This window comes from Jaculus jaculus, chromosome 4 (assembly GCF_020740685.1).
Source record: "Jaculus jaculus isolate mJacJac1 chromosome 4, mJacJac1.mat.Y.cur, whole genome shotgun sequence".
NCBI classification, from domain to species: Eukaryota; Metazoa; Chordata; class Mammalia; order Rodentia; family Dipodidae; genus Jaculus; species Jaculus jaculus.
Genome location: NC_059105.1, coordinates 79,639,843 through 79,661,688, shown reverse-complemented (window position 1 = coordinate 79,661,688; position 21,846 = coordinate 79,639,843). Strand labels below are relative to the sequence as shown.

General features: G+C 42.3%; 1 protein-coding gene across 2 annotated transcripts in view; it reads right to left on the bottom strand.

The window, feature by feature from the left end:
• Itgb6 (integrin subunit beta 6) overlaps window positions 1–21,846 on the bottom strand; it is an 84,006-nt gene that overhangs the window by 24,747 nt on the left and 37,413 nt on the right. For both annotated transcript variants that reach the window (XM_045147551.1, XM_004651874.2), the window contains exons 8-10: window positions 12,487–12,576; window positions 6,049–6,183; window positions 5,246–5,660 (exon numbers count right to left, since the gene is read on the bottom strand). In XM_045147551.1, coding sequence (XP_045003486.1) covers window positions 5,246–5,660; window positions 6,049–6,183; window positions 12,487–12,576 — 640 coding nt within the window. The remainder of the gene's footprint in view (window positions 1–5,245; window positions 5,661–6,048; window positions 6,184–12,486; window positions 12,577–21,846) is intronic.

Here is a 21,846-nt window from a genome sequence, read left to right as displayed (position 1 = left end):
AAATAAATAAATAAATAGATTGATAAGAGAGAGTAAATGGGTGTGGATTGCTATTGATATATTTTATCATATATGCTCTGCTAGCCCTGTGTATTTATTGATCTGGTCTTCTAAATGAAGATGCACTTGATTACCTGATGTTATAGCAAATAGAATAAATAACCAGACAAAATGAGATGATGCAGACCAGCCCATAGGAGCTATTTGGTGCCTGTGATTCCCATATGGACTTGTTTTTTTAGATTTGAACATTTTAATTAATATGCCATGGGACAAAGACACAGGACAGGCATGGAATAATACCTACCCCTTTATTATCACTCAAGCTGAGGGATCATGAGATTCTCATTTACTAAAATAAAGAGACAGAACTGATGGGTTCAAGTACCATTGATTGGTTTAAATGCCATCACGTCAGGTCACTGCCATATCCCCAACACCTGGCACACACCAGTGTCACTTGCTGGAGGACTAAATGCTTCTGAAGCAGAGGAGAAGCAGTGAGTTCTGCTTCGAGTCCATCCACTTGGAGGGGCCTGCTCCGCACCTTAGTAGGCAGCTGAGTGTGGAGAGATGAGTCTGAAGCCTGGGGCTTAGGATCTGCCAGGGAAAGACTATAGCTGGGACAGTTGTTAATCAGTTTTTCAGGTCATAGGGGCGGAGGGGAGCAGGCAGAGTGAGAAAGGCTCCAGAGGGCTGGCATTGGTATTTAAGCCATGACCAGATGACCAGACAAAAGGATTCTCATAAGCTGGGCAGGAGGGGTTGGGGGAAGGGGATACAAGGGCGTCTAATCCTGAAGCCTCCTTCTGGATCTTGCCACATAAAGGCACACAGACCACTCTAAAATGGTAGGCATCATATTTAATCTAATGGTTTAATCTAATGCCTACATTCTAGAGTAAGTTCTAAACACTTGTTAACAAACTCTTGCCGCTGATACTTTTCTTCAGAAAAAAAAAAAAAGATTGCATGTCTTTAGGCATTGTGCCACATAAATTTTGCTTTCTTAGCAAAATTTGGAATTACTTAAAAATAGTCTATAACACTGTTCCTAACAGTGCCTGAGTACTACGTAATTGCTGGTTATCCATGAAAACAACCAGCAGAAAGAATGTATAAGAAAACTCATTGGTGGGTATACCCTAGCCCAGTGTAGTGGCCTACACAGGTCATTCTAGCACCTGGGAGGCAGAGGTAGGAGGATCACTCACAAGTTCAAGGCCAGCCTGGACTACATAGTGAGTTGCTGGTTAGGCTGGGATATGTAGTGAGATCCTCGTCCAAAAAGACAACAAAAGTATATATATATATATATACACACACACACACATATGAACACAACCAATGTACTTGTAGAAGATACTACCAGGTTTACTGTAGAACAAATATCTGGACCTGTGTCATTAAAGCATACTCCAGTATTTCATAGCCTATGTAATTCATAATTGAACTAATGAATTTAAAGCTAAGGATAATGAACTGAATTGGGCCAAAGCCATTAATGTAATACATATAAGTGATCTTTAAAAACTATATCTCTTCATTTCTTCCTCACCAAAAGGGGAAACATACTTATTAAAAAAATTGAAATCTCTAAATTGCTAGTTATTCTGAAAAAGAATGTAATGTATAAATATTATTAAATGAACATGCATTTCTGCCTTGGCCTAAATTTAGAAAACCCCGCCTGGAGCAGTAAAAGGGAACATTGGTGCACAAACACAAAATCAAGCCTTTCTGAACTTAGAGTCAGCAGACCTTCCAGAGCTATCAGCTGGGTCCCTGGCATTGCTAATTGATATCCTCAGGCAACCAATTTCCTAGAATGTCTGTTAATACCACCACAATGGACATCCAGACTGGTTTTGTGTAGAGGCAAGATGATAACCCAAGATCAAGAAAAAAATTGCCAGGCTCTTTGCAGAGGGATAGATTTTGCTGAAAAGTCATTGATAAATAACTGTAAGTGCATGAAATAGCAAGATTTTTTTTTTTTTTCCCTCTAATGCTGTTTGCCTGTTACTGTTTCTGTCCTCTTAGAGTCAAAATGTAGGAGACTAATGGAATTTGGGCAAGGGGAAACCTTAGCAACAGAGCCTTCTGCCTGAGTGTTTACAGATGGACGGAAGAAGATACACGGGCAAGAACAAGGTGATAAAAGCTTTTCAGAAAAGTCGTGATATGCTGGGCATTCTTATGTGTCAGGAATACTAATGGTGAAGTAGGGGATCCATGTAAATGGTGACATTATGGCTTATTTGGTCAGGTTTGCCAGGAAAAGTATCTGCTCACTCTGCCGGAACAACCTGCCAACATCCCTGTACCACGCACAGTGAGTGCTAAGCACATTGTAGATATTCCACAGATGTTGGTTGGGTTTGAATATTTGTATTTATTTATTTTTAAATTTTATTTATTTATTTGAGAGCACGACAGACAGAGAGAGAAAGAGGCAGAGAGAGAGAGACAGAAAGGGAGAGAATGGGTGCCTCAGGGCCTCCAGCCACTGCAAATGAACTCCAGACACGTGTGCTCCCTTGTGCATCTGGCTAACGTCGGTCCTAGGGAATCGAGCCTCGAACCGGGGTCCTTAGGCTTCACAGGCAAGCGCTTAACCGCTAAGCCATCTCTCCAGCCCTGTATTTATTTTTATCATACTTTTAAAAGAGAAAGCTATTCACTATAGAGTAACAGCTTTTGTGATGTTACCAAAAATCAAATTGTTCTGGAGAAACAGTAAGCACTGAAGATCATGGAGTTTATTGAAGTAGGAAGGCAGCTGGCATTGGTCAAGTGTCCTGAGTCCAGCTCAAATCACTGTAGTTTCTAAATGGAATATTTGTTTAGTGGTTGCTGTGTCTGATTCGAAGAGAGCTGCTATAGTCTGACCTTCCTAAGTACAATGCACATACAAAGTCAATTACTTTTTTAGTGTATTTCTGATCTTCCCCCAAATATTTAAAATGGACAGGAGGGAGGAAAAAATGGAAGAAGGGAAGGAAGAAAAAAAAAGATGGAGGAATCCTGTGCTGCTGACCATACATAAAAATTGACATTGCCTTAGGCCCCTTTGACCAGGATCTAAAGGGCTATGAGATGGAGTTAATACTACTATTAGGTTAAATTAGATTAGACTTGGAACTTAAAAAGAAATATTTTCATATGTTTTGGGCATGTATTTTATTAAAAGCTGTATTTAAAGTGTGCTGTGAGATGCTGCCAAATGCCTTCTTTCTCTGATGTGGTGATGGCATTTGGCTTCTTGTGGCCTCCAGATTGTGTCCTGGCAGCATCATGCGAAAGAGGACAGATGTGGGCTTGGAAACACACCCACAGAATCAGGAAATAAGCCTTGGAATAAATGAGGAGAGAAGTGGGTGTCCTTGGGGGCAGATGCTAAGTTTTTCACTCCTTGTTGGGGGTAGGGGTGGCAAGGCAGATTTTCTCAGGGGAACCTGCTGGTAGTTACAGCAGCGGCAGAGAAGTGAGGCTCTCAAGTCCTCAGGCTGCATGTGGTTTCATTAAGCTTAGGATTCCTTGAGCTCCCTTCCTTCCTCCCTCCCTCCCTCCCTCCCTCCCTCCCTCCCTCCCTCCCTCCCTCCTTCCCTTCCTTCCTTCCTTCCTTCCTTCTTTCCTCTCTTGCTTTCTATTTTTCCTCCCTCCTTTTCTGCTTTCTTCTTGCCTGCTTTCTTTCTTTCTTTCTTTCTTTCTTTCTTTCTTTCTTTCTTTCTTTCTTTCTTTCTTTCTTTCTTTCTTCTCTTTTCTTTCGGCTCTTTTTTAAAAGACAGGTTCTAGCTGGGCATGGCGGCACACACCTGTAATCCCAGCACTCGGGATTAAAGAGGTAGGAGGATCACTATGAGTTCGAGGCCACCCTGAGACTATTTAGTGAATTCCAGGTCAGCCTGAGCTACAGTGAGACCCTACCTCGAAAAACAACAACAAAGAAAGACCGGTTCTAATATAGCCCAGGCTGTCCTTGGCTAGAACTAACTATGCAGACTAGTAGCCTTGGATAACCTTGAACTTCTGATCCTCCTGCTTCCACCTCCTAAATACTGGAAACATTAATTTTTATATGTTTCTGACACTGTCATTTGAACATATAACTTCTTTCATTTTCTATAAATATAATGTTCTGTTTTGAAGAGCTGTCTGGTTACACAGTGTGAAACAGAGATATTTGAGCTTAAATTCAGCAGCCAGTTAATGTAGTACAAATTTATACCATTTTAGAGAATGCAAACATATCTTTACTTCTTATCTGAACAGATTTTATACCTTAATATGTATGTTGTATCAGAATGATTTTGAGTCATGTTAGACTTAGTATATTCTTAAAGCACAGTGCTTTAACATCTACCAAGACTATTAAGACATAAATATTTACATTTAAAATTTTTCTCAAGAGATGCCAAGCTATTTTCTGTTTGCATTCTTTCCATAAGTCTTCCCATATGTGTCCTTCCCCAACTTTACTTAACCTAGTGCCTAACCTAGTATCTGTTACCCAGCAAGTATTTCATAAGCATTTGTGGCCAGGTGTGGTGACAAACACTTGTAATCCCAATATGCAGGAGGCTGAGGTTGAGGATTGTGAGTCTGGGACCCCGTTTCCAAAAATAAAGAAAGAAGAAAGGAAAGGAGGGAGGGAGGGAAAGGAAAGAAAGAGGGAAGAAAAGAGAAGGGAGGGTGGTAAAAGGAAAGAAGGACAGAAAGTAAGAGAAAGGGTGAGAGAGAGAGAGAGAGAGATGGAGAGAGAGGAGGCAATTGTGGGCTGAGTGGAGGCTGGAAGTTCACTCAGCCTTTGCGCACCCCCGTCCTGGGCAGTGTAGCCTTCTATGTGTCCCAAGTAACAGATGATTAAGAACCAGGCCAGGCTCAGCAGCTTCTCCCCCAAAAGTCTGAAATTCAGAATACGGGCAGCTTCATGGAGTCTGGGAAGTAACTAGAGAGAAGACATTTCCAGCTTTCTACTTGCACATAGAAAAATAGTAATGTTTAACTCTAACAGGAATATAAGTTCAACTGACAAGGATATTACCCTAAATGGATGTTACAACCAGGAAAAAAAAAAAAAGGCAGGAGATAATTCAGGTAGCCCAAGTCTGAAGACACTCACGAAGCCATCAGCAAATACTTCCTGATAATCTACTAGGCCCAGGGACCCAGGGAACAAAGGAGGCAAAGCCAGGCCCAGTCCTTGAACACCGCGGTGTAAGATGGACTTAGCCGTGCCTACCTCCGCAGAGCAGCCCTCTGTGCCTCAGGCAGGAGAAGTTGTCACACTGGCAGTAAGACCCGTAAATGCTTCCATAGGGAGACAAGTGGCAGATGCACTGTCCACAGTAGCAGTCACCTCTTCCACTACATGAAAGATGATCGGGGGTCTCCTTGCAGGAATCCGTGCTCAGAGTGTCTTCATTGCACTCACAGTGAGAACCCATGCGGCCGGGATTGCAGGCACACACCCCACACTGGAAGGAGCCATTCCCATGGTAGCATTTGGAACTGTTCACGTCTACTTCTTTCTGACAGGTGCAGTCACATTCCGGCCTGATGAGTATTTCTAGGACATCCCCCAGCCCCACAGGCTTCATGCGAAGATGCCTGCTCCTCTCACAGTTTGCTACACTCACGGTGACGTTGAAGGAAGCCTGGAAAAGAAAGCCCTAATGACGCGCATTCTCCATCCACCAACCTGCAGGAGGTGAGGTGAGGTTTGTAAGCTCTGATTAGAAGCTCTTTAAAACTTTGGGGGCTGGGGAGATGGCTGAGCAGTGAAAGGCACTTGTTTGCAAAGGCTGACAGACTGGATTCGATTCCCCAGCCACCCACATAAGACTGATAAGACTGAATGGGGATTTATGAGACATTGGCGCGTGTGTGTGTGCGCGCGCGCGCACACACACACACACACACACACGCACACACACGCACACACACACACACACATATTCTTGAAGAAGTCCAGCTTCAGCAATCTAAGCTAGCCTCTGATACATCTGAATGTTGTTTACGGAGGTCTGTCGGGCATTGACTTACTGTATCTCCCACCTTCATATGTGAGCATTTCTTTTGGTGTGTAAAGATGATGCCATTGTTACAGACAGCTGTGAAAGACAGGTTGAGTCCTTCTGTGTCTCCTAATACTTCCAGTTCCACCTCAGACCGCAGTTCCTTAGTTAAGATGAAAAGGGTTCAATGAATGCACAACCAAAAAAAAAAAAAAAAAAAAAAAAATGCTGCCAGAGGAAACTGTGAATCATGTTCATTAAACTACAAATGAACAAAACTAAATTGGTTGTAAGAAAAAAAATCTTTACTTCATTAATCAAGCAATAACTTGAGCAAACTACATGTATTTCACATTTCAATGAATCTATGACACCATCAATGTTAAGATACACTATCCTTTAAAAATGTTTATTTATTTACTTATTTATTTATGAGAGAGAGACAGTGTGTGTGTGTGTGTGTGTGTGTGTGTGTGTGTGTGACACAGAGAGAGAATAGGTGTGCCAGAGCCTCTACCTACTGCAAATGAACTCTAGATGAATGTACCACCATGTGCATCTGGCTTATGTGGGTTCTGAAGAATTGAACCTGGGTCCTTAGGTTTCACAGGCAAGTGCTTTAACCGCTGAACCATTCTTCCAGCCCAAGATAGACTAGCTTACAGCAATTCAACTGTGACAAAATAACTCAAGACTTTTCTATGACATATGATCGATATGAGTCGATTACTGCTTCATCCATTGTTTCATCCATCTTGAAGAATTTGGCAAAGTCTTCTGTCCTGAGTTGCATAGCAGAACATAAAAAAAGCAACTCTTGGGCTGGAGAGATGGCTTAGCGGTTAAGCGCTTGCCTGTGAAGCCTAAGGACCCTGGTTCGAGGCTCGGTTCCCCAGGTCCCACGTTAGCCAGATGCACAAGGGGGTGCACGTGTCTGGAGTTCGTTTGCAGAGGCTGGAGGCCCTGGCGCGCCCATTCTCTCTCTCTCCCTCTATCTGTCTTTCTCTCTGTGTCTATCGCTCTCAAATAAATAAATAAATAAATTTTTAAAAAAGCAACTCTTTTGCTTATATCTTATTGCAAAATATCCTAATGGTGTCCTTTACTTGTAAGTGCCATCATTTCTTAGGTTCCATAAAGCAGCTGGTTATTGCTTTGTAAGGAATGTGGAAATGCAACCATTCCCTTAACAATGCATATTTGCCTCACTGATAGCAAATTTACACCCTGCTGCTCAGTTGGGTACATTTCTGCATACATAACAACATTTCATCTCTCTGTTGAATCATAGTTCAATTTTTTTGAAGACATCTTATAATGGCAACTAAACTTATGACTTACAATGCATGTAATGGCTTGAAATGACAGTCACAATTCTCGATGAAAACTGAGAACAATAAAACATGGTGGTTGTAAGACCTCACTAATTACAAGATGGATCCAATTTTGCATTCTTACAATGCTGGGGACCAAACCCATGGCTTTGAGTCTGTTTCTCAAGCACTCTGTCAATGAGCCATAACCCCAGCATTCCAAATTTCAGAGGTGTTAAAAATATAGGAGAAACCATACCTTAAAGTCATTTTTGGAATATATTATATACTTCTTGTAGCCTCTAGTCTTGGATAAGAGTTTGGAATTTGTTCTGAAAAGGTTTCACCCTTCTTTTTCTATCTTTACTTGCTTGCAACATGAAAGCCTATATTCTGGCAAATAAAACTAAATAATTGAAAACTGAAAATTTAGGACTAGAGAGATGGCTCAGTGGTTAACAGCACTTGCCATTTAAGCATGAAGGCCTCTCCTGGGCTAGAGACTACCAAATTTGGCTCCCCAGAACACTGGTAAAAAGCTTGGCATGACCATGAATAGCTGTAACCCCAAGGTGTGTGTGTGTGTGTGTGTGTGTGTGTGTGTGTGTGTGTCGGGATACAGAGATGGAAGAATCACTGGGGCTTGTTGACAGCAGCTCCAGGTTGAGAGAGGGACCCTGACTGAATATGTGGATGAGCAGTAAGAGAAGAAAACCGACATTCTCCTCCGGCCTCTAGGCATGCGCACAGGACACGCATATCTGTGCACATAATTTCATACACCACACATCTCATAAATCATGCACATCACTCACATATCCTACACAAAATAAAAATAACATATTTATTAAAGTGTTGGGAATTAAGTTATACTTCAATTCATTTCAAAAGGTTATGAGTCCATATACCTGTTTAACTGCTGCCATTTTAAAAGCATTTTTGACTTGAAAATTTCCTACGTTATAACTTTGTCAGCTGCCTAGTAGGTGACCCTGCTTCTTCCAAAGTGTGTTTATATGAAAACCAACAAGAATAGAGGCAGAAGGAGTGTTGGAGATGGTAGAAGAGTGATTGGGAGTTAAATGAAAAGAGATGTGTCTGCAGGACTAGTGAGTGAGTGACATAATCCTATCTAAACGAAGGGAATCTCAGCATGGCTATAATGGAGTATCAGAGTGCAAATCTAACAGGAATCTTTTTATTTATTCATTTGAGAGAGAGAGTGAGGAAGAGGCAAATAGAAATAGAGTATGGGAAACCAGGGCCTCTTGCCACCGCAAACAAACTCTCGACTCATTTTCCACTTAGTGCATCTGGCTTTATGTGGGTACTTGGGCAAACCCAGGCAGTCAGCTTTTATAAGCAAGTGCCTTTAACCAGTGAGCAATCTCTCCAGCCCTGACAGTAATATTTTTTAAAACATTTAAAAAAAATTATTTGGAAGTAGAGAGAGAGAGGGAGGGAGAGAGAGAGAGAAAGAGAGAGAGAGGGAGGGAGAGAGAGAGAGAGAGAGAGAGAGAGAGAGAGAGAGAGAGAGAGAGAGTATGAAATAGAGGGAGAGGGAATGGGCATGCCAGACACTCTTGCCACTGCAAATGAACTCCAGATGCATGTACCACCTTGTGCAGCTGGTTTTATGTGGATACTGGGGAATTGAGTCCAGCTCATCAGGCTTTGAAAGCAAGGGCCTTTAACCACAGAGCCATCATCTCTAGCCCTGACAGGAATATTGTAATATTCTTTATGTAAATCTCCCAAGTAAAGAACATAAACCTTAGTTTATAGTTTTTATTATTTTGTTCATTGAATTTTTGAACATCTCCTCTGAGGTAGGCAAAGAAAACGGTGGGCCTCCGTACATGAGAACACATACACAAGCATACACTTACCACACACACCACCCTAAACTCAACTGATGTTTATAGCCACAGATTCCTTCTGCCCTACTAGAAGTCAATCAAATGCCTTTTGTTTTCTCTCAACATATTCTCCTTCCTTTCTCTTTTTATCTGAAAATGAATTTAGTCACAGATTACTGTACTTTTTGTATATGTATGTGTGTGTGCATGCTGAAGTGTGTGTAGGTGCATGTGTGTGGAACATGCGTGCATGTGTGTATCTGTATATGTGGAGGTCAGAGGACAACTTCAGTTGCTGTTCCTCAAGTGTTGCCTACCTTTATTGAGACAGTCTTTAGTATTCTGGAACTTTCCAAGAAGGCTAGACTGGTTGGCCAACAAGCTCCAGGAATCTTGCTGTCTCTACCTCACCAGTGCTGGGGAGTACAAGTCACCATGCCCAGCTTATTATTATTATTATTATTATTTTGGTTTTTTGAGGTAGGATCTCACTCTGGCTCAGGATGACCTGGAATTCACTATGTAGTCTCAGGGTGGCCTTGAACTCTCAGTGATCCTCCTACATCTGTCTCCCGAATGCTGGGAATAAAGGCATGCACCACCACGCCCACCTCCCAAGCTTATTATTAATTATTATTATTATTTTACTTTTAAGAGGCAGAGAAAGGGAGAAAGGAGAGAAAGAGAGAGAGAGAGAGAGAGAGAGAGAGGGAGAATGAATGCCCCAGGGCCTTTCAGGAGTTGTGAATAATGTGTGTGCACTCCAGATGAGTGCGCCCCCTTGTGGCACCTGTGCAACATTGCACACTTGTGTCACTAGCTGGCTGCACGGGACCTGGAGATTCAAATATATGTTTTTATGCTTGGCAGGCAAGTGCCTTAATGGCTAAACCATTTTCCCAGCCCTGTGCCTAGCTCTTTTATGTGGGTCCTTATGCTTATAAGCACTGTGTCAACTGAGCTGTCTCCCCAGACCTTACATGCATGTATTCTAACAAATAACCGAGTGCATCTGGGGAGATAGTTTGTCAGTAGAATACTTCCCTTGCAAGCATAAGGATCTGAGTTCAATACCCAGATCCTGTGTTTAAAAAAAAACATCCAGGAGTGGTGACATGTTCTTGTAATTCTAGTGCCGGGAGACAGAGATAGGTGAGTCCCTGGGGCTCTCTGGGCAACTAGTCTATCTTACTTGACCCGCTCTAGGTCATTGGGTCTAGGCCATCCTGCTCATATGAAAGATGAATGGTGCCTGAGAAATGACTCCCCAGGTTGTCCTCTGGCCTCCGTGTGCACATGAACAGACAAATACACACATCTGCACATATATGTGCATACACATAAAATAACAATAAAAATAATTTAAACTAGAATCCTGATCTATTGCATATTTCACCCATGAATCACAAAGTTCTAAACAATAACCCCAAAGAAGATTATTCAGTAGAAAAGTAATATTTATCTCTTAGCATTTTTGAGATGATAAATAAGGACATAAAATTCAATTAGAATACGTAGTGCTTTGCTCTCACTACCCTGTAAGTTATATGAATGATTTGAGGCCTTAGAGTAAGGTGTAAACTGGAACGCAGCAGGCGGGGGCATGAGCAGGTGAAGCTGGCCAGACTGGATGCGGAAACAGTTTTGACGCTGGTTTCTGACTTGCTTAGTTTCCTTGAATATGTTAGTGGCCAACAATTTTGAGAGAACTGAGTTCAAGAAAATTAAGTTTGTTATAATCCAGTGAGAGATTGCTTTGTAACTTTGAGTCTACACATTGAAAATGTAATTATTGCATAAGAGGGAGGAAGGTTTTTATAGTGTTTTGTTGACAAGCTTCCCTGTCTAGAAGAATTTCAAGGATGATCTAATGTGGTAATTAAGTTTTTTGTTGTTGCTGTTTTTGTTTTTCGAGGTAGGGTCTCACTCTAGCCCAGGCTGACCTGGAATTCACTATGTAGTCTCAGGGTGGCCTCGAACTCATGGCGATCCTCCTACCTCTGCCTCCCAAGTGCTGGGATTGAAGGCGTGCACCACCACGCCTGGCTGGTAAGTAATTTTTGATGAGAGCTAAGAAAACTGAAATTTTTGAGGATTACTAGTGAGGAATTGCACTCCCCAGTGCTACTTTCCATCCTGTTATAATTTTAATAGGCATATCTGTACTTCACACTCTGAAGAAATGAAATGCTTGAGAAGGGCTAGGTGCTTTCCTTCTTTTTAGGTGAGTTCTGGAGTCTGTCAGGCGGTGTGAGTGTCACTGGAAAGTGACTCCTCCACATATGCTGCATCTTCTTCCTCTGAGTGTTTCCAGGATGTCCGTGGAAGGAATCCGAACACACGATTTTTAAGACAAAAGTTTTAAAGCCTCCAGATAATTCTGTTGTGTCATTTAGTTAAAGAATACTGGTGAGGTCTGTGCTCATATATACTGCATGTGGGTCTTTGATTTGCAATGTTCAAACGTTAATATTTATTGTTATTATGAATTACTCATTAATTATTATGGAAATGTTATATAAAGAAAATGCTAGAGTTTTATTCCTTTTTAAATTTTTACCATTTTTATGCCTGTCCTAATTTGTGAATTTAAGAAAACTTTTGTAAGCAAAGGCAGAAAATGGCAATGGTATTTAGAACAAAAATTAAAAAGTGATGACAACTGACCACCCATTATTGAGTGAGGCAATGGGTCAGCAACCCTATGCTATCTTGTTAAGGAAGGGATTGTCCTTAGCACTAATTCACAAAGTCAAAGCAAAAAAAATATCTGTACTCATTAAACCAATGGAAATAGCCCTGTGTCTGAAAAGTGAACTGAAGCATAGAGTGCTTGGTATGCTTGTAAAACGAGACCAGCACTTGAGATTTTGTTTGAGTTTTGATTTGAACTTGTGGGGTTAGAGCCCTATATAACTCTGATGCCCACTGGTAATTTATGTTCAAACTTTTTTTCCAGAAAGAGGAGAGTTTAATGATGACTGGGAGAGTCTTTTTAGCTGAATTACATTTTTTTTAAAATGGGGGCCGCACTTGCTCTTTCATAAGATTATGAAAACAACCATTACTGGATCAAGTCTCTGATTTCTCTACCTCCATCTGTTGGGAAGAAAATCCGTAAATGAAGTAAACAAAAATCTATATTTTAGTTGCATTAATGCAGAGGGATTTTCTCTGGATAAATACCCTCACTACTAACAAGTGTGAGCATATTTGCCTACCCACATCTTAGGATTTGAGTGCCAATAAAATGCAGAAAAGCAAGCCAAGTTCTTGTAAAGGAAAATATCGTACTTCGTAAGCTGAGATGATAAGTTGGAGAATGTTCCCAGAGTCTTTTTGAAGTAGTCCCACTGTTGCTCCAGGAATAAGTTTTGCATAATTCTGTAAACCAAAAGAAAAAGGAACAAGTCAATATTTGATTACTCACAGTAATTGGGTAATGTTATTTGCAGGGTTCAGCCCACTGGCTGCAATCCTCTCTATTTAACTGGCCAGGCTCCTGGGAATAAACCGCTGTTTCTCCTGAAGCTGTTACTCTGCATCACGCTGCCTTCTGAGCTCAAGTGGGAAATGGACGGGCTCCAATTGCCTCTAGGGGAGCTCACGGTCTGTGGTTGCTGTAGTCCGGGACTGTGATTTATACCATGATAGAAGTCTCAAATAATAACATTTATATAGCACCTTCCATTCCTAGAGCATCCTTTGTCCAGAAGTTTCTGACATGCCTCCAGGAGCTTCTTTCTGTTTGTGCACTGCTGCAGAAACCCATTCTTGGTGCACACAGGGTAAGTGAGGGAATCAGCTTGCCCAAAGTCACTGGGTCTAGAGGGCCTCGTTTGCAATGGCTTGGTGGAGAGTGGGAGAGAACTCTTGCACACTTGATGTTAATGCTTCACTTCTATCCATAATGAGCACTCTGTTAGCAATGTCACTGTTGTCCTGGGGGTGGTTGGAATCAATTACTACTCCTTTAGATGGTCAGCATAGTCCTCAGGTTTATCTGAGTCACTCCTCTGTGCATCATGATTGATCAGAACCTAGTGTTAACCAGTCTCTGTTCTCTAAGTGCATCCTTTCTCCTCAGATGTCCTTTCTACCTGGGAAGAACTTCCAGTATCAGCTAATCAACATCCCAGGTGTGAAGCATTGCCTAAGAAATAGGAGTTCTCCAGTCAATTATACCCCCTTTTAAATTTTATTATGTGAAATATTACTTTCTTTTAAAAAATACTTTATTTATTAATAAGAAAGAGAGAGAGAGAGAGAGAGAGAGAGAGAGAGAGAGAGATAATGGGTTTGCCAGGACCTCTAGCCACTGCAAATGAACTCCAGACACATGTGCCACTATGTGCATCTAGCTTACGTGGGTACTGGGGAATCGAACCTTGGTCTCTAGGCTTTGCAGGCAAGATCCTTAACCATGAAGCCATCTCTCCAGCCCTGAAATATTAATCTTTCAAATAAAATGTACCACATAGCTTCTTAAACAAGACTTCCAAGAATGTTAGCATTTTTAAAAAGAATACAGTTACACTTTCAATAGAACTTTTATTCTCTAATAATCATCAAAGACTTTCAGAAACCACAGAAAAGTCAGGCATGATGGAATATACCAGTAATTTCCAATAACAGGGAGGCAAAGGCAGGAACCTTGTGAATTTGGGGCCAGCCTGGACTACATAGTGAGTTTTAGACAATGTAGTTGCATCCAACGGGCTGGATAGCTATGAGTGTGACTCAACAAAATGTAATATACTTACTTAAAGCATTATGAGGCTCTTTATAATTTGTTTCTAGCTTGTGCAGTTCTCAAACATGAAATTTGTAGGTGACAATGTATCACAATGTCAAGAGGTTAGGTTTTTCTGGATCATATAGCAAGACTATCTCAAACAGAACCAAATCAAACCAAAAAAAGAAGCCCCAAAACTATGGAAAGAGAGAAGGGGTGGGAAAAGGGAGAGAAAGAGAAAAAAGAAGGAACAAAGGAAGGGAGGAGGGGAGGAATCCTCAGAGCATTCACTCTCACAGCATACAGGGCCTTACTGCTGTTCCTTGTATTTGTTTTTGAATAGTTTCCACCTTCTCCTTGTTAAGCTCTCAGTTTCCCTCACTGGATCCTTTACTGGGTTATTCACTTATTGTTGGACTCAGCATCTATTTAACAGCCTTACTGTGCTGCACTATATCAATAAGAGACAAGATTCTGGCAGTGTGGTTTTCTGCATTCCTGTGTGTTGTGAAATCACATGATTGTTTATTAACATTTTGTATAGAAAAGAGTCAGTAAGCTTTAGTGATACATTTAGGCCATCTCTTATAGATCCAAGACAATTTTTACAGACTATCTTATTCTGAAAAATATTAAGTGACTTAGAAAATGCACAAAACCAAATTAGGATTAATTATCACCATCAGTGATGGTAACTATGTAAATCATGGCAAGCAGAATGAAGGAGAGAAATACATGGAGCCAGGACAATGTCAGAACACAAAGGCAGATGTGAGATCTCAGGAACTTTCTAGAGGTAGGCACATGGGTAAATCTAAGGTTTCCATGCCTCTTGCATGGGAACAGTGGGCTTCTATTTTGATTTGTGGCTTTTATCATGTTCCACTCATTCCCATGTTTACAGGTAAAGTTGCTGGGAATCCGAACTCAGGTGTGTCAGCTGCCGGGCTTTGAGGCTGTGTCTCAATTGTGAGGCAGCAATGCAGCTGATGCGCCTCGCCATCCCCTTTCCCCACATCACTGTCTGTTGGCAGAGGCCCCCTTCCATTTCCCTGTGTGAGGGAGACCTTATAAACTGCAAGGGAAGTGCTGCTTCGTTGACTTACCTCTTCAAATAAGCACATGTCACAAAGACCTGCAAAGCATGAGATCTGTGGTTAACAGCAAATACCTACATAGGAGCTTGAACTCCACTCAAGTAGAGCTGGAATGTGTATAAATGTGCCTGATCTCGGAAGAGAAGGCAGAGGAAACCTTTAGCTGGGCAAAGAAAGGTTTAGATCCTTCCGAAAAAGAATTTCAAGGTTCTTAGCTGTGCATGAAACTGCTGCCCTTGAACTTATATGCATCTAGTATTGCCAAGTAGGAGGCATCCGCATGCACAAGTTCAAGTGGCCCCAAATTTGGGGTTAATTCTCGGTTAACAAAGCTGATCCCATCCACTTCTAACACATAATTATGATCCTGCATGTGGTATGACGTTTGGCTTTTGGGTATCAGGACAAGCGGTTAGCATTAATCATACTTGCTGATTGCCCCTAGAGCGAGGGTACAAAAGAGCTGGCAGCCCAATAGCAGTAACCAGTGATGACACTGGCAATTGTATAGAGGGAAACTATTAGAACTATTAATTAAGGTCTGGATGCCGACCTACCCCCAAAGCATTTCAAATAATTAACTAAAACACAGACAATTTGGCTTTGTGGTTTAACACTGTGAAAAATTATGCTTTAAATCTTGTGGTCTCATGATTGCTATAAATATCATGTAACAAATGCCTTCCCTTTATTAAAGTCCTAAAGTGCCATTATAAATTGTTGTGATGAAACATGTTTAATGTTAGCAAAAGGATGCTGTTTATGTCTGGGTGCGATGAATTAATTACAGCACTGTGACTGAAAGATGACTTAGATGTTAGGAAGGGTGACGGCCACAAACACAGCGCTGCCTGAGCTGATTAGAAATGCAGGCTTCCATGCTCAGGCGGGAGTCCTCTATTAGCTTCCCGAGGATTATCCTAATTAGAGACTGTTCTCCTTCCTCCTGGCATGCCACCCAGGAGCTCCTGAAGTTGTCTTCTCACTCACTCTTTGTGATCACATTATTTTCTTAACTTTGTTCTTCAAGTCCTATTTATTTGTTCACTTTGTTCCCATCTCAAAAAACGATGTCTTGTTTGCCTAATAGTCTATATTTGCTCCATGAGCTTCTCCTGGTTGATCACTAATTGTTTCCTGGGCAGCCATCAGAGGATGCAGAAGAGAGAGCTCCTGAGTTCACAGGCCCAGGCTCTGGATGCCACTCACCTCCAAGTTCAGGGATGCTCGGGAAAAACGAGCGCATTCCTGGGTGGAACATGCAGCCACACCCCTGTTGTGTGGTTACCTGTGGAAAGGTGTTGGAATTGCTTTCTCTCCTAAGACACCCAAGTTAAGCACCTTGATGAACCTTGGCTTTGGGTAACTTTTCTCTTTCTCACCTGAAAGATCTTCGGACCTGACCGCCATTCCCGCTCTGTTGCGCCACCTGCTGACAAGAGCCTGGCTCACTTGCCAGTTGGCAAGAGATCTAGGGGTACTCTCTTGCTGGGCATCTATCTGGATTTCCTTTCTGCCTTGGGTGGGCCGGTGACTCCAGCCTGGATGCTGATGTCCTCTTCTGAGACATTTCTGCTATAGCCTCAAAGACTCCACACCACCTCAGAGATCACGAGGCATCGTTTTGCACACTCTTCATGCCCCTTGATTGATGGGGGCGAGGATTTCCGAAGTCAACTTGTCACACACCAGCTCGAAGCATCTTCATGGAGAATTTGTAAAACCAATACTTAGAGCACCAGCTGCTTCCCTTTGGGCTCTGCGCTTGCCTAGCTCTTCCTGTGATGCCTCTCTAATACAGCCTTGATGCCACTACTTTATTTTATTCTCAACGCTGTCTTAAACTCAGCGGGGTTTCATTTTCAGTATTCTGTTAGTGACCCACATCAGTGTTCCTGGTCTTACAATAGGCTCACTAACGTGTTTTACTAAAACTCATTTGGCTTATGTGATATCTCTTCACTCCCTGGTTCCTGTTTCCTTTCTCACTCATCCCCCTCCCTCTTTCTATCGCTTTCCCTCTCTCTCTCTGAATAACATACAGACCTAGTATGCAGATTGTAAGCATACGGTTAAATGAGTATTGAAGACCTAAACAAGCAAATGTAACCACCATGAAGAACTTGAGACTGAACATAACTGAAGTCCTCCCCCACTGCCTTTCAATCACTACTGCTCCCCTGAAAAGCACAATTTGTCACTGTAGAAGCCAGGAGAGATATCTTCATGGTCTTGGGGTTCAACAATGTCTTAAATAGAACACAATAACCACTACCCATAAAAAAAAGATTGCTAAAGGGCTGGAGAGATGGCTTAGCAGTTAAGTGCTTGCCTGTGAAGCCTAAGGACCCCGGTTTGAGGCTCGATTTCCCAGGACCCATGTTAGCCAGATGTACAAGGGGGCACAAGCATCTGGAGTTCATTTGCAGTGGCTGGAAGCCCTAGTGCGCCATTCTCTCTCTCTCTCTCTCTCTCTCTCTCTCTCTCTGCCTCATTCTCTTTCTCTCTGTCACTCTCAAATAAATAATAAAATAAAAATAAACAAAAAAAAGATTGCTAAAGAGGATGTTGACATAAGGATTTCATCCTGATAAATACAACACAATACAATCCTGATAAAATTATAAGCAAGTTATCTTATAGATACCAACAAAATGATCCTAAAATTGATATGGAGAGGCCAAAGGCCCAAAAGAGTCAACTCAAAACTGAAGGAGGAAACTGACTTCAAGGCTTACTTATAGGGCTGAGGAGATGGCTCAGCAATTAAAGCCTCTTGCTTGCAAAGCCTGATGGCCTGGGATTGATTCTCCATGTAAAGTCAGATGCACAAAGTGATTTATGCATCTGTAGACTCTGGCTCACACATTCTCTCTCTTCCTCTTTCTCTCAAGTAAATAATTTTTTTTTCTTCCAAAAGCAACAGCAATGGAACAGTGTGCTCTTGACAAATACATCAAAGGAACATAACAGAGAGTCCCAAAATAGGCCTACATAAAATAGCCAACTGATCTTTCCCAAAGGAGCACAAGCTATATAGTCCATGTGTGCAGAAAGATGAATCTGGACATAGATAGACCCTACACCAGTCACAAAAATTTATCTAACAAAAAATGACAAAAACCACAGAAGTCCTAGAAGCATAGGAAAAATTTATATGGCTTTGACTTTTTTCAATTTTGGTTTTTGAGGCAGGGTCTCACTCTAATCCAGGCTGACCTGGAATTCACTAAGTAGTATCAGGGTGGCTTTGAACTCACAGCTCCTACCTCTGCCTCCCCAGTGCTGGGATTAAAGGCGTGTACCACCACGCCTCACTGGCCTTGATTATGACGGTGATATTTTAGCTATAAAACCAAAGGCATGCACTATGAGGGGCGACTGATGATCTAGACTTGAATAAAACCTTCTAGTCAGAAGGACAATTCAAGGGCATCAGAAGACACAGCGCAGAGGAGAGAGAGCATCCACAGAAGGTGCATCTGATGGAGGTCTGCCATCAAAATAGACAAAGAACACTGAGAGCTCAACAGGAGAGCAATCTGATGTGAATTAGACCTGAGCAGACACTTCACCAAAGAAGATATGCAGAGGGGGAAGACGTGCCTGCAAACATGCTCCACATCAGGCCATCATGGAAATGCAAATTAGACAATGAGATATCCCTGCACCCTTTCTAGATAGACCAAATCTGAGACATGGCAAACATCAAGTGCTGTCTAGGAGGTAGCAATAGAAATGTTATTTTTAAAAATTATAATTTATTTATGTATGAGAGAGAGAGAAAGATAGAGACAGATAAAGAATGGGCATGCTGTGTCCTCTAGCCACTGCAAATGAACTCTAGACATGTGTACCACCTTGTGCATCTGGCTGTATGTGTGTACTGGGGAACTGAACTTAGGCCCTTATGCCTTGCTGGCAAGTGCCTTAGCTGCTGAGCCATCTCTCCAGCCTCAACTTTAACTAACTCTTGGTGGGAATGTAAACTACTGGAGCAATTCCACACTTTTGTCATGAACTAAACACACATTTTTCACAGGACCCAGCAATCAAACTGTTTAATATTTACCAAAAGACTTGAATACTTATGTTTTCAATATAATTTTAACACATGTGTTTTATGCCAACTTTATTTATAATGGTCCAAACCTAGAAGCGACCAAAATGTCCTTCAGTATATGAATGAATTAATCAATTGTCCATCCAGACAATGAACTATGATTCAGCACTAAAAAGAAAGATATTAAGCCATGAAAAGGTATGGAAAATCCCATGCAAAATTGCTATATATTATGTTATTCCATATACATACACACACACACACACACACACACACACACACATAATGTGGAAATGGCAAAACTATGGAGCCAGTATGGGAGTATAACTCAGTTGTAGAGCACTAACCCAGCACACGCAAGACTCTTAGATTAAGTACAAGCATAGAAAAAAATAATTGGTGCTATTAGAGGTTGGAGGGAGGGAGGGACGACTGGGCCCAGCACAGACACTGTGCAGGGCAGGGAAACAGGGAAACCAGCTCCAGTGATACTGCAATACACATGGCATATGCATTTGTCAAAGCTCAGAGAATGGACACCACCAAAAGGGAAGCTTAGTGTAAGCTATGGACTTCGGGCAATGGTGGCGTGCCGGTGTAATAGGTTTTGGCTTACAAATGCACCACTCTGATAGGGGCTGATAATGGGGACCATGCCTGTTCAGGACAGGGGATGTAGGAGAAAATGCCATGCAATCCACTTAGGTCTGATATGTACCTAAACTGCTCTAAAAAAGAGATAAAATCTGGGCTGGAGAGATGGCTTGGCGGTTAAGTGCTTGCCTGTGAAGCCTAAGGACCCCGGTTCGAGGCTCGGTTCCCCAGGTCCCATGTTAGCCAGATGCACAAGGGGGCGCACGTGTCTGGAGTTTGTTTGCAGAGGCTGGAAGCCCTGGCGCGCCCATCCTCTCTCTCTCCCTCTATCTGTCTTTCTCTCTGTGTCTGTCACTCTCAGATAAATAAATAAATAAATGAACAAAAAATATTTTAAAAAAAAGAGATAACATCTTTAACAATACCAAAAACTTATATTCTTAAATAGATGCCCTTAAGAGCGTGACAGGAGCCATAAAATGGGGGAAAATATCTGCAGTACATGCAAATGACAGGGGCTCAGATCCAAAATATGTATAGAATTCCCACCAGCCACCTAGAAAAAGACAACTTAATAAAAATGGATGTGAATGTAGAAAACAACTATTTGGAAAGTGTTCAGCATCCTCATGTATTAGAAAAATAAAACATGGAACCCACAGGAAGATGTTAATGTGAACTCACTAGGTGGGTTGCAATTTAAGCAACTGACAATGACCTCATCCGCTTGCAGTGGAAATGTAGCTGGTGGGACTGACTGAGGTTGGACATCCATGAACTACTAATTTCACTCCAAGGCAGAAACACCCCACAGAGATAGACCCATGGAAGGCCTGTTTGGAGACATACATACATAGAGAAGCCTTCATTGCTGTTATTATGATCAAGGAGATGTACCTGGGCAAACACTTGACCCCGAGATGGTGCAGATGATTCTGAAAGTGGCTCAAATCTGACAAATACTTGGCCACAGAAATAATCAGCTCCTACCTGACTCCCACTTCCTGAGAGAGGAGCCGTGGGAGGAGTCAGTTACCATGCCAGCTTCACCTCTCCGAGAAGCCTCCTATGCCTCCATCCATGTCACTCCCTTTCCCAGAATCAAGTCCCACAGAGCTGCAATCATCAATGGGCCTGGGAGGCCCTCACCAACCTCCTACGTCCCCAAGCACACCCTGCCCTTGGATACCTGCAAGCTCAGAACATCCAGGCTCCGGAGCTTCTGTTACTTTGAGGAACCTGGGAGGGGGCGTCAGGGCAGTGATAGGCATTTGTGGAGAGGGGTCCACCTGCATCACTGTGGTGATTCAGGGAGGCCATATTGCAGCCAAGGTGGACGTGCCCAGAGACTCCCACATCACTGGGAAGATAATAACTCCAGCAACATTCAAGGTGGGGTGTTGTCCCTTTCATTCTTTACAGAAGCCCTGTGATTTAGGTACCATAATTATTCCTGTAGAACTGCCAACTAAGGAGGCCCAGAGAATTTAGTCAACTTGTCTGAAATTACACCTCTAGGAAGCAGAGCTGGACCCACCTCTGCTGGCACTTAGCTAGTCCACTTCTGTTAGGTGCCCAACTGGCTCCCCTGGTCTTGGGATGTCACTATTAAGCCAGAGAGAGGTCAGAGAATAAGGCTAAGACTGAGTTCCATCTCTCTCTCTCTCTCTCTCTCTCTCTCTCTCTCTCTCTTTCTGTGTGTGTGTGTGTGTGAGAGAGAGAGAGAGAGAGAGAGAGAGAGAGAGAGAGAGAGAGAGAGAATGTGTGCACAAACATGCCGTACTGAAAAGTAAATCCAGGGTCTACTATATGCCAGGCAAATGCTTGACAGTGAGTTATACCTGTAGCCTCTGTCCTTAACTCCTTCTAGTTCTGATGATTCTGGCCATGCGTGGCGTTCTTTGGCTTATAGATGTGTCCATCCACGTGGTGTACTCTAACTCTCCTGTCATATGCCCGTGTCTTGTCTTCAGGAAAGGATTCTAGACATGTTAGATTAAGACTCTACCCTATTCCAGTGTGACCTGATGTTAGCGTAACTGATTGTATATTACATGACCCTACTTCCAAATGCGTACTGGGCAGTAGGTTTTCGACACATCTTTCTGTCAGGGCGGGGGGTGGGTGTGTTTCACAGCAAAGAGCTGGTCACAACTTCATTTGGC